The sequence below is a fragment of the Mobula hypostoma genome, chromosome 7 (genome assembly GCF_963921235.1).
Source record: "Mobula hypostoma chromosome 7, sMobHyp1.1, whole genome shotgun sequence".
Lineage (NCBI taxonomy): Eukaryota > Metazoa > Chordata > Chondrichthyes > Myliobatiformes > Myliobatidae > Mobula > Mobula hypostoma.
Window position 1 is genome coordinate 161,923,265 of NC_086103.1, and position 12,343 is coordinate 161,935,607.

The following is a 12,343-nucleotide window of genomic DNA, read 5'->3' on the forward strand; positions in this document are numbered from 1 at the left end:
ATGGTTACATCCCGACACGCGGGACAGAAGCAAGGTTGCATTGTGTATTCCAGGGACCAGCTAATGCCGGCCGGTTTAGCGAGCAGCGCGGCGGACACCCCTGCTAAAATCCGGAGGAAAACACACAGAAGATGCAGAGGGGGATCACAAAGTCGAGGAAAGAGGACCGGGTCGAGACAACAGAGACTTATGGAGAAGAGGAGTTCGGTGGGCAATACCGTTCCGGCTGACCGGAAGTGCACTGAGAGTGGTAAACATAAAGGAGTTGGGTGCTTACTGATTTGGTTAAAAACAGATGGTGCAATCCGAGGCATATTATGATCGACGAACGTGTTTGCAGACTGGATATTGAACTTTTTACCGTGGGACTTCGGCCACATTCCACTATGATACAACACTTGGCGGCACGGGAGGTCGTTCCTGCCTGTGGCCATTGAACGTGCAGCTCCTCCCGTGGAGGGTCAGACACCCTGAGCCAATAGACTAGTCCTGGACTTATTTTCCATCTGGCATAGCTTGCATTTTGTTGTTTGATTGTTGGTGGTTTTTGTATTGCTATATTTATGCTCTATTCTTGGTTGGTGCGGCTGTAACGAAACCAAATTTCCCTCAGGATTAATAAAGTATATCTACCTATCTATCTGACTATCCATGGCCTAATAAAGACTGGGTCTTCCAACACGCAAGCATGAACTGTTTAATTAAATTAGGTGCCACAGTAGCTTAGCGGTTAGCATGATCTTGGAGTGTTCTGGAGTTCAGAGTTCAATTCCAGCACCATCTGTAAGGAGCTTGCACGTTCTCCCCATGAATCACATGGGTTTCCTCCAGGTGCACCAGTTTCCTCCCACAGTCCAAAGACAGACTGGTTAGGTTAGTTGGTCATTGTAAATTGTCCTGTGATTAGGCTAGTGTCAAATAGGTGGGTTGCTGGGTGGTGCAATTCATTGGGCTGGATCTCCAAATAAATAAATACATAACAATTAATCCAGGAGTTATGTTTGTAATGAAGGCTGTGAAATTATCTGCTCTATCTCCATTCCTGTCCTTTTCATGAAAGGAAGTTTATTAGTGAAGTAGCTGAAGATAATTCTAAGATTCTAGCCCGAGGAACTTCTACAGTGTCCTTGAATTGGAATAATTGACTCCAACAACCTCCACAGTTATCCTTTGCGCACAGTACTATTCCAACCACCAGACTGTTTTCCCTTTGTTGTCCACTGACTCTACTTTTACCAAGTTTCCCTATTCAAACTCAGTCAAATGCTGCCAATGTTAAGGGCTTTCATCTCACCTGACAATTTAGCTTTTCAATCCATGTTTGGATCAAGAGTTAGATGACATTTGGAGTTGAATGCTCTTGGCGAAGCTCAAACCAGGCTTCAGTGAACAGATACTACCACTGTTCATGACATCTTCCATCACTTTGACAGATTAGACTGATTGGAAAGTAATTACCTAGATTAGATTTGTTCTCCCTTTTGGTGGACATGACATAGCAAAGTATATTTTTTTAAATATTTTTGGGATTTGGGCATTGCTGGCAGCATTACCCTGTCCAATTGTTCTTGAGAAGGTAGCTTGTGAGCTACCTTATTGAATAACTGCTTTTCTTTTGGTGCAAGTACTCCCTTAGTGCTGTTAGGTAGGGAAATCCAGGATTTAGACCCAACCTCAATAAAGGGCCAGGAATTTTCATGATCAGGTATTCACTCTCTTAACATTGCGGTATAACTTAGAAAGAGACAATTTGCCCCATCAGCTCGCAGAAGAATTTCATCTTCCCATTTCCCCACTTAATTGATTGCAACATACTAGTTCTCTCACGTCTATCAACTCGTGTTGGAGGACAAGGAATTTTACAGTGGTCAATTAATCTGCCAACTCGCAAGTCTTTGATAGATGGGAGGAAAAAGTGAAAATCACATTTACAGAGAATATACAAGTCCACACATTCAGCACCAGAGATCAGGTTCGAATATGAACCAGTGGAGTAGTGAAGCAACTTGTGTGCCACCCAGAAGATAGCAGTATGGGGGTACTGTACTGGAACAGCTTGTCTAAAAGCATAGAATGCAAACTTTCAGTAGTACAACTGTCATGCTATCTGGTCCCATAGCTTTTATTATATCCAGTGCTCTAAGCCATTTCATGATTCATGAGGACTGAATCAAACATATTGGCTTCTGTGATGGTGCAAAATTGAGAGGAATCAAAAACAGATCACTAAGGACTAAGATCACTAAGAACGCCTGCTGCGTTCACCAGCAACTTTGATGTATGTCACTAAGGACAATACTTGGGTTAAACACTAGTGGAAGTACATTCACATGTTGGGCTCTACCATACTAAGAATAAGGATCTTTTGAAGCGTCTTCTTCCCACAAGCTGTTTAATTGCACATCACCATTCATAACTAGATCTGATGAAGTTATATATTATTTCAGCATAGTGTTATTAAACTTAACACAAAATTTATTTGAATAGGACAAACATAATGGAATTTAGAGATTAAGGTTTGCAACTGACCTTCAAGGTAAGAAGTAAACTGCTTTGGTCCACAATGAACAGCATATCGAGCAGTGGTTTTCACAGATTTAGGTTCAGCATGTGAAGAATCCCTTGGGTGAAACAAAGTGCCATTGGAAGTTTCACCCCACCAACGCAGTCTAACAAGAGGGGCAACTAGAGGCTTGGGAATGAACCACACAATTTTGCTGATTGTTATCCTTAGGAAACATTGAATCTGACCTTCAACAAGTGGTGGCAAACTTGTAGATGGTATGACATCACTTATTCCTGTAAATAAGAGTAAGGTTATGATGACATTGAAGGCTCTATTTTTCTGAGATAAATTACGATGCTATCAAATGCATATAAAATATTAAGAGTATTAATCAACTCAAACATTAAATAACTACAAATTAAATATATTATTGCTCAGAAAAATATTGCAGCAGAGCAATTTTTGTTATTCCAAGCTTAAAGATATGTCCAAGTGCCCATGAAGTTAAATAATAATGGTTGCTGAAAAGGAATGAGAAGTGATTATTATGAATGTCACAATATTAAAATATTGCTGGCATATCAAAATATTTACACTTAAATGCAACTGAAAAAGTTTTATTGCAATGCTGATCCTCATTTAGAAGGCAAGAGGAAAACTAATGGTATTTGGAATGAAAAGAAAATCTGATGAATAAACAAACATGAATAATCTGGTGAAACACAATGACTACTTGTTGGTAGCAAACAAAACTATAAATTACTGAATTAATCACCCTTTTTCTCGAATACAATCACTGCAATCAATAGCATCTAACTTCCCTTTCGGAGTTGAGCTTTTGAACAGCCTCTACAACCTGGCATTTTTACTTTATTTTATTGTCGCCAAACCATTGATACCAGAGCATACAATCATCACAGCGATATTTGATTCTGTGCTTCGCGCTCCCTGGAGTACAAATCGGCAGTAGATATTAAAAATTTTAATTATAAATCATAAATAGAAACTAGAAAATGGAAAGTAAGGTAGTGCAAAAAAATGGAGAGGCAGGTCCGGATATTTGGAGGGTACGGCCCTAATCCGGGTCAGGATCCGTTCAGCAGTCTTAACACAGTTGGAAAGAAGCTGTTCCCAAATCTGGCCATACGAGTCTTCAAGCTCCTGAGCCTTCTCCTGGAGGGAAGAGGGACGAAAAGTGTGTTGGCTGGGTGGGTCGTGTCCTTGATTATCCTGGCAGCACTGCTCTGACAGCGTGCAGTGTAAAGTGAGTCCATGGATGGAAGATTGGTTTGTGTGATGTGCTTTTGTGATTTCTGTGTGGTTTGTGTGATTCTTATGGTGTGAAATGAAGTCTTGAGGGTACAGGATGGTTGCGGCTTGGCATGAACGGGCCCGATAGTTGGGAATGAGTCAATGTTTGGACATAATGGAGCGGACTTGGAGGCAATTCAATGCAGCAGAACTGAGGCAAGGCAAGTGGAGGTGAAATAAGGCATAATTGAAGCGACAGGGCATGGGCCCAAGAGCGAGGGGAGACCCGAGGCTTGATTGATTTAAGTGCTGGACCGAAGTAGAAAGGTTAGATGCAGGCCAAACTGAGCGGTGGGGCCTGGGCCAAGAGCAAGGAACAATCTGAAGTTTGAACAATTTAAGTGTCAGGCCAGATCGAAAAGTTCAAGGTGTCGGAAACAGAGCTTGCTGCTCCACGAGGTGTACTCTTCTCTGCGCAGAATTGAGGCTGTGGCCTGCAGCTAATGGGCTTCTGGATTGGCTGCAGTGATGACTGGTCAAGGCTGTGGACTCACATTCGTGAACTTCAGTTCTGAATGCTATTTGTTTACTTCTATTTTTGCACAATTTGCTTTTTTCCTGCACATTGCTGTTTGGCAATCTTTTTTAAAAATGGGATTTATTGGGCTTCTTTGTTTTGTGGCTGCTTGTAAGGAGGCAAATCTCAATACTGTCAATGACAGCTGAGTAAAAATCCATCAAGATACATCCTGAGATGTTGAGTTTCCTGAACAGCAATCTCTGCTAGTGATAAGCATAACATGCTTGTCCCACTTCAATATACTGGTAATGGTAGTCCCCTAGAATTTGAATGACTCGACCACAGACATTTACTTTCTAAAGGGGGGGGGGTGACAGGTAGTGGGGTGTCAGCAGAAGTTAATCCTCATTTCCAATGTTTTGATAGCATTAAGCTCCAAGTTTTACCAGCACATCATGCTGTAAGACAGTCTGCCTCTCTTTGACAGCAGGTCACATCATTATTAGAGATGAGACCAACTACTTTTGCATCATCTGTGAACTTCAGGAATTAATGGATTTGTCTGTGGGTATAGTCATTTGTATAAAGTGAGAACAGGAGAAGTGAAAGAACACAGCACTGGAGAGAGCCTGTGCTAAAAGACACTGGATTAGCCAAGTACTAGCCCAGCTTTATTTACTGCTTCTTTCCCGTCAGGAAGCTCATAATCTACTGACAGATCTGTAGGGTACAGCTAGGTGTGTTAGCTTACTCTGCAGTGACTCTAGAACAACGGTGTTGAAGGCAGAGGATATACCTCTGGAATATTTAGCAGTGCTGTCCTTTTTACTCACCACGGGAGTTCTCCCGGGTCATTTTGGTAGCAGTATACATTACACCTCAGGCCAATGTCAATCAGGCTTTAGATGATCTGAGCAATGGGATCAATATGCATGAAACAGAGCACCCTAAACGCATCACCATCATTTTGGGAGATTTTAACTAGGCCAGTCTGACAAAAAAAATCACTAAGCAATTACACCCTATTCTCGTCATATGCGCCTTCAGACAGTGCGGATTCACAGTTATGCGAGGAACCTATTTCTACCAACTTCCCGTTATATGCGTCCAAAACTCTCAGTGATGCGAGGAGCACTGCTTTCCTGCTAATACAAGTCGCGTGTGCACGCCTCACATTCTCACTCCCACCAGTCTCGCATTGGTTTTGGCAACGTGCGGATGTGCGATCTTGCGCTCTTAAACTGTTGTTCTTTTTACCTACCATGCACTAATTTTGTGCTTGAAATATTTAACTATGCCTCCTCAGCGTCCGATCTCAAGTCCTGGGCCATCAGCCAAGTGGCAGAGAACTGTTTTAACACTTGAAAAAAAGTTGGAAATTATAAACAGAGCGGCGTCGGGTGAAGGTAACACAGCTCTGGGACACTACTTCGGCCTGGGTAAGTCCACGATCAGAAACATAAAGGAAAATGCTGAGAAAGTAAAAAGTGCAGTGATTGATTCATCACAAGTGTCTTCAAAGATTGTTACCAAACTGCGTAACCCGATTATGACAAAAATGGAGCAAATGTTGAGTTTATACATTGAGCATGAAACAAACAGAAAAACACTTAGTTCCAATAATCTTCGTGTGAAAGCTTTGGAAATTTATGGTCGCCTTTGTTCAGAGGCTAGTGAGGAAGTGTCAAGTGATATTGTTAGCTTTAATGCAAGTAGGGGTTGATTTTCTAAGTTTGTTTATTATCACAGGCTTCACAACTGAGCTGTGCGTGGTGAGCAAGCCAGTGCTGGCCATGAAGCTGCTGAATGCTACCCTGTGCAGTTGCGGGCTTTGATAGTTGAGTTAGGCATCACACCAAAGCAGGTGTTTAATGCAGATGAGACCGGGCTTTTTTGGAAGCCTATGCCGAAACACACTTACATAAGTAAGAATGAAAAAACTGCATCAGGTTTCAAGGCAGCAAAGGATGGATTGACTTTGCTTATGTGTTCCAATGCCGAAAGAGACTGTAAGATGAAGCTTCTCTTAGTTTACCATTCACTGAACCCCTGTGCTCTTAAGGGTTTGAGTAAGAATATGCTTCCTGTCCACTAGGCAGCTAACAAGAAAGCATGGGTCACTGGTCAAATCTTTGAAGATTGGTTTGCTAATCATTTTGCTGTTGAGGCTGAACGCTACTGCCAGGAACAGAATCTTGCCTTTAAAGCTCTTCTGTTGCTTGACAGCATTTGGACAGCATTCATCCTAACATAACAGTGCGTTTCCTGCCGCCTAACATAACATCGCTGATTCAACCACTTGACCAAGGTGTAACATCCACATTCAAGACGTACTTTTTACAACGAACTATCTCTCAGATGCTACAAGCAACAGACGATTTTGAAAATCTTGGGAGTTTACCAACGGTGAGGGAATGGTGGAAGTCCTTCAACATCAGACATGCCATCAACAACATTGATGAATTCTGGAAAGAAATCAGGTCTCAATGGAGCGTGGAAATCAATTTGGGTGTGGTTTCCCACCTTCACTGCAGCTGTCCAGGACTGTGTGGCCCTGAGCCGTAAAATTGGTGGGGAAGGATTCTCAGATCTCGAGACTGCTGACGTGGTAGAACTCCTGGATTCTCATGATGAAGGATTAAGTGTGGATGACCTTCAGCGTTTACTCAGACTGAAGGTGATAACGATGAAGAAGAAAGTGTCGAGTTGCAGGTGAAGGATTTTACGGTGAAGTAACTGGCAAAATTTTTTAAGGTTGCAGAACACTTGCCACAAATGTCAATGGACATGAACCCAAGTTTAGAACGGAGTCAGCATTTCAGTCGTTCCCTGCAGTCAATCCTTTTTCCCTACAAGCAAATTTATGCTGAAAAACAAAATGCTGCCAAGCAAACAACCCTCACCACTTTCTTCAAACCGGTGTCATCTCCTGCTGCTGGCAGTACTGAGAGTTCTGTGAATCTTCCTTCACCCTTTGCTGTCCTTGATGATCCTGACGACACACAACCATCCACCTCATCCATGTAAAGCTGCCCAACACCACAACAACCACTCATCTCCCGGAGCGAACACACCTGCCACTGTTGGTGAGTACTGTACTGTACACCCTAGTATGTTAACTTTCTATGATTTATTATGTTGTATATTACCTTAAATTCATGAAATATAATACGAATGCTGCCTTGTGGTACTGCTTTTGTGTCATATTGGTATGAAAATGTGAATAAATTACAGATAAAACATATTTAGGAAGCCTCCAGAACCCAACCCTATTTTCTCCATTTAAATAATTATTCACATTAGGCATCGACTTCGAGGAATGTATCCCCCGCATATAACAAGGATAGGGTGTACCATCAACAGATCACTTACAATACCAGAGGAAACAACACACTGGACCATTGCTACATCACCATCAAGAATGCCTACCGTACTATTCCATGCCCTCACTTCGGGAAGTCTAATCACCTGGCTGTACTTCTACTCCCTGAGTATAAGCAGAGACTGAAGACTACAGCACCGGTAGTGAGGACCAAGAAGGTATGGACAAGGGAAGCACAGGAGCACCTACAGGACTGCTTTGAATCAGTGGACTGGACTGTATTCAGGGATTCATCTTCCAACTTGGATGAGTGTGCTGCAGTTGTTACCAACTTCATTAAAAACTGTGTGGATGAGTGTGTGCCTACGAAAACTTACTGTACATTCCCAAACCAAAAGCTGTGGATGAACCAGGAGGTACATCATCTGTTGCAGACTAGATCTGTGGCATTCAAGGCTGGCGACCCAGGCTTGTATCAGAAAACCAGGTATGATTTGCGGAGGGCTATTTCAAGGGTGAAGAGACAATTTTGAACAAGGTTGGAGGCGACATTGGATGCATGGCAACTCTGGCAGGGTTTGCAAGATATTACTTCCTACAAAGCGAAACCCAATAGCATGAATGGCAACGATGCTTCACTACTAGATGAACTCAACGCTTTCCTTGCCCATTTTGAAAGGGAGAACACAACTACAGCTGTGAAGATCCCTGCTGCACCTGATGACCCTGTGATCTCTGTCTCAGAAGCCGATGTTAGGCTGCCCTTAAAGACAGTGAATCCTCACAAAGTGGAAGGTCCAGATGGAGTACTTGGTAAGGCTCTGAAAACCTGTGCCAACCAACTAGCGGGAGTATTCAAGGACATTTTCAACCTCTCACTGCTACAGGCGGAAGTTCCCACTTGCTTCAAAAAGGTAACAATTATACCAGTGCCTAAGAAGAATAATGTGAGCTGCCTTAATGACTATCACCTGGTAGCACTCACATCAACAGTGATGAACTACTTTGAGAGGCTGGTCATAACTAGACTGAACTCCTTCTTCAGCAAGGACCTGGACCCATTGCAATTTGCCTATTGCCATTAAAGGTCAATGGCAGACACAATCTCAGTGGCTCTCCACACGGCTTTAGACTACCTGGACAACACCTATGTCGGGATGCTGTTCATCGACTATAGCTCAGCATTTAATACCATCATTCCCACAATCCTGATAGAGAAGTTAAAGAACCTGGGCCTCTGTACCTCCCTTTGTAATTGGATCCTCGACTTCCTAAATGGAAGACCACAATCTGTGCGGATTGGTGATAACACATCCTCCTTGCTGACGATCAACACTGGTGCACCTCAGGGGTGTGTGCTTAGCCCAATACTCTACTCTCTATATACACATGACTGTGTGGCTAGGCATAGCTCAAATACCATCTATAAATTTGCTGATGATACAACCACTGTTGGTAGAATCTCAGGCGGTGCCAACTAGTGGAGCGGTGCTGCAGCAACAACCTGGCACTCAATGTCAGTAAGACCAAAGAACTGATTGTGGACGTCATGAAGGGTAAGACGAAGGAACATATACCAGTCCTCAGAGGGATCAGATGTGGAGAGAGGAAGCAGTTTCAAGTGCCTGGGTGTCAAGATCTCTGAGGATCTCACCCGATTCCAACATGTCGATGTAGTTATAAAGAAGGCAAGACAGTGGCTATACTTCATTAGGAGTTTAAAGAGATTTGGCATGTCAACAAATGCACTCAAAAACTTCTACAGATGTACCGTGGAGAGCATTCTGACAGGCTGCATCACTCTCTGGTATCGGGGGGGGGGGGGGGAGAGGCGGCTACTGCACAGGACCAAAGGAAGCTGTAGAGGGTTGGGAATCTAGTCAGCTCTATCTTGGGTACTAGCCTACAAAAGTACCCAGGACGTCTTCAGGGAGCAGTGTCTCAGAAAGGCAGCGTCCATTATTAAGGACCTCCAGCACCCAGGGCATGTCCTTTTCTCCCTGTTAGCATCAGGTAGGAAGTACAGAAGACTGAAGTCACACACTCAGCGATTCAGTAACAGCTTCTTCCCCTCTGCCATCTGATTCCTAAATGGACATTGAACCCTTGGACACTACCTCACTTCTTTTAATATATTTTGTTTTTGCACATTTTTAATCTAATCAATATATGTATACCGTAATTGATTTATTTATTATTATTTTTTCTCTTCTATATTATGTATTGCATTGAACTGCTGCTAATTTCACATCATGCTGGTGATAATAAACCTGAATCTGATTCTGATACCTATGTTCTAGCCTTTTGTGAATCACAAAGAATATCCAAGTTCTTCCATAACTCAGAGCTCTGCAATCTCTCACCATTTAACTTCTATATTTGTCTTTTATTATTGCCAACAAAATGGATTATTTCACATTTTCCAACGTTCTCCTTTTACTCACATACTTAATCAAGATTCAAGAACATTATCAAAGAATGCAAAAATTATACAACTTTGAGAATTTTCTGCTTAGTCAGCCGCAAAGCAAGAAACCCAAAATAACCCAATTTATCTTTCAAATTTGTTAATTTACTAATCTTGGATTTCACAAATCTATCAATTTGTAGCGTCCAAATGTTTTCTTCACTATTTATATTCCCACCTATCTTGTGTCAACCACAATTGAGACCTTATATTTACTTCATACCCCATCCGTTATTTATTTACTATTATTTTATATTTTTTTTCTCTCTCTCCTTTTTCTCCCTCTGACCCTCTCACTATACTCCTTGCCCATCCTCTGGGCTTCCCCCTCCCCCTTTCTTTCTCTCTAGGCCTCCTGTCCCATGATCCTCTCATATCCCTTTTGCCAATCACCTGTCCAGCTCTTAGCTCCATCCCTCCCCCTCCTGTCTTCTCCTATCATTTTGGATCTCCCCCTCTCCCACTTTCAAATCTCTTACTATCTCTTCTTTCAGTTAGTCCTGTCGAAGGGTCTCGGCCCGAAACATCGACTGTACCTCTTCCTATAGATGCTGCCTGGCCTGCTGCATCCACCAGCAATTTTTATGTGTGTTCCTTGTATTTAAGAAACTGGATGGGGAAACAAAACAGGGATCCAACAGCCTGTTAGCTCAACACTAGTAGCATTGAGATTTCTGACTAAGCCTGCAAAGGTACAACACCCAGTAAAGTATGAGATGATTGAGAAAAATTAGCAACTATTTATGAAAGGGAAATCATATCTGATTAATATGTTTAACTATTTTCCAATTAACTGTTCTTTGCGAATATGATTAGCAAAAAAACAGTATGAAATTTAAAAAGACTTCAAAAGGGATAGGAATGAGCAGAATAGGCAAGGACATGGAGGTGGAATGAGCAAAACCTTGAGATTATCCACAAGTACACAAAACAGAAAAGTGGAACTTTTTTTTGTAAATAGTGAAAACATGAAAAGATTGGTGTTCAAAGGGACCAGAGGAAGCAAGGAATTAGGAAGACAAATGGCATGTTGATCTTTATTACAATAGGATTTCAGGCAGGAAGAAAGATGTCTTATAACAATTATACACGGACTCCATAGAACATCAGCTGAAGGTACTGGATGCAGTTTAGATCACTGCATATCATAAAAAGGATTTTGCTGTGCTAAAACAAAATGCAATAAAGGTTGGCAAGACTAATTGCTAGGACTGTATGATTGCAGTATGAGTGGAAATTGATTAGATGAGGCATATCTAGAAGTTAGAAGAATGGGAGGTGATCTCATTGAAATTAACAAAATTCTTATAGAACCTGACATGGATATAAGGATGATGCATCCCCTTGCTTCGGAGTCTAGAACTGAGTTGATCCAAAACAGAAATTGAGAAGTTTCTGGGTATTAAAATTTCAAGAATAGCCAGGGGAAATAAAGCTGAGGTAGAAAATCATTCATAATCTTCATAAATGGCCTGAAAGTTACTTGCGTTCCTAATATTTACGTTCTTAATACATGTTTCAGACTAATTAACTTTCATCACGATATATGGGCTCGATTGTAAAACTTCTGCACAAGTTGTCTGCATGACACCACATTTAAAATTACTTTACATGATCCTAATTTAGTGCGAGATACTACCTAAATATATGTCGAGTTCAGTTTCTCCGATGGTGGAGGGAGGATTTAAAGTAGATCTGTAATCTCTAAATAAAATGTGCTACAAAGTGGGAGGCGATAATAAAAACTTGCGAATGGGAATGGATGAAATTAACATTCAGACACCAAACCCCACCCAGAAGGAATGCAGAGTGATTAGTGAAAGGTTTTGCTATTTAATCTATATTTCCTAACACTCAATACTTTCTGGCTTGATTATTTTCCTGTACTGTAACATCAACTGACAAGGCCTACAAGATCAATGGGCAAATGCATAATACAAAGTAACCGGGGAATCCCGCTCTTACTTTTACTTTTCTTTCCCAGCTTTGCAGCTTTGGGCTTCTTAGTTTTCATTGTTCCTCTGTGATTTTCCGGTGCATGTCACTAATCAAAACAACTCAAACCTCATCACCCGCCCGCATACCGAGCGGGCACAATCGTCGCGTCGGTTGGGTGCCGAACAGCGGCCGCTCAGCACGCTGGGACACTGGAGGACCAACACTTGGTTTGCAGCACGCGCTCCCCAGCAACTGACTCGCTCTTCAAATGTGCCGCCGATCGGCTGAGCGTTGGCGGACCGTAAGGCAGCAGGGGGACGGGGCGGACCAGCCGCCGGC

At 42.2% G+C, this 12,343-nt stretch overlaps 1 protein-coding gene across 4 annotated transcripts in view; it reads right to left on the minus strand.

Moving 5' to 3' along the window:
- c2cd3 (C2 domain containing 3 centriole elongation regulator) overlaps nucleotides 1-12,179 on the minus strand; it is a 170,524-nt gene extending 158,345 nt beyond the window's left edge. For all 4 annotated transcript variants that reach the window (XM_063054448.1, XM_063054447.1, XM_063054445.1 and 1 more), the window contains exons 1-2: nucleotides 12,032-12,179; nucleotides 2,530-2,799 (exon numbers count right to left, since the gene is read on the minus strand). In XM_063054448.1, the coding sequence (XP_062910518.1) occupies nucleotides 2,530-2,799; nucleotides 12,032-12,080 (319 nt within the window). In that variant the 5' untranslated portion in view covers nucleotides 12,081-12,179. The remainder of the gene's footprint in view (nucleotides 1-2,529; nucleotides 2,800-12,031) is intronic.
- Between the last annotated feature and the right edge of the window lie 164 nt (nucleotides 12,180-12,343).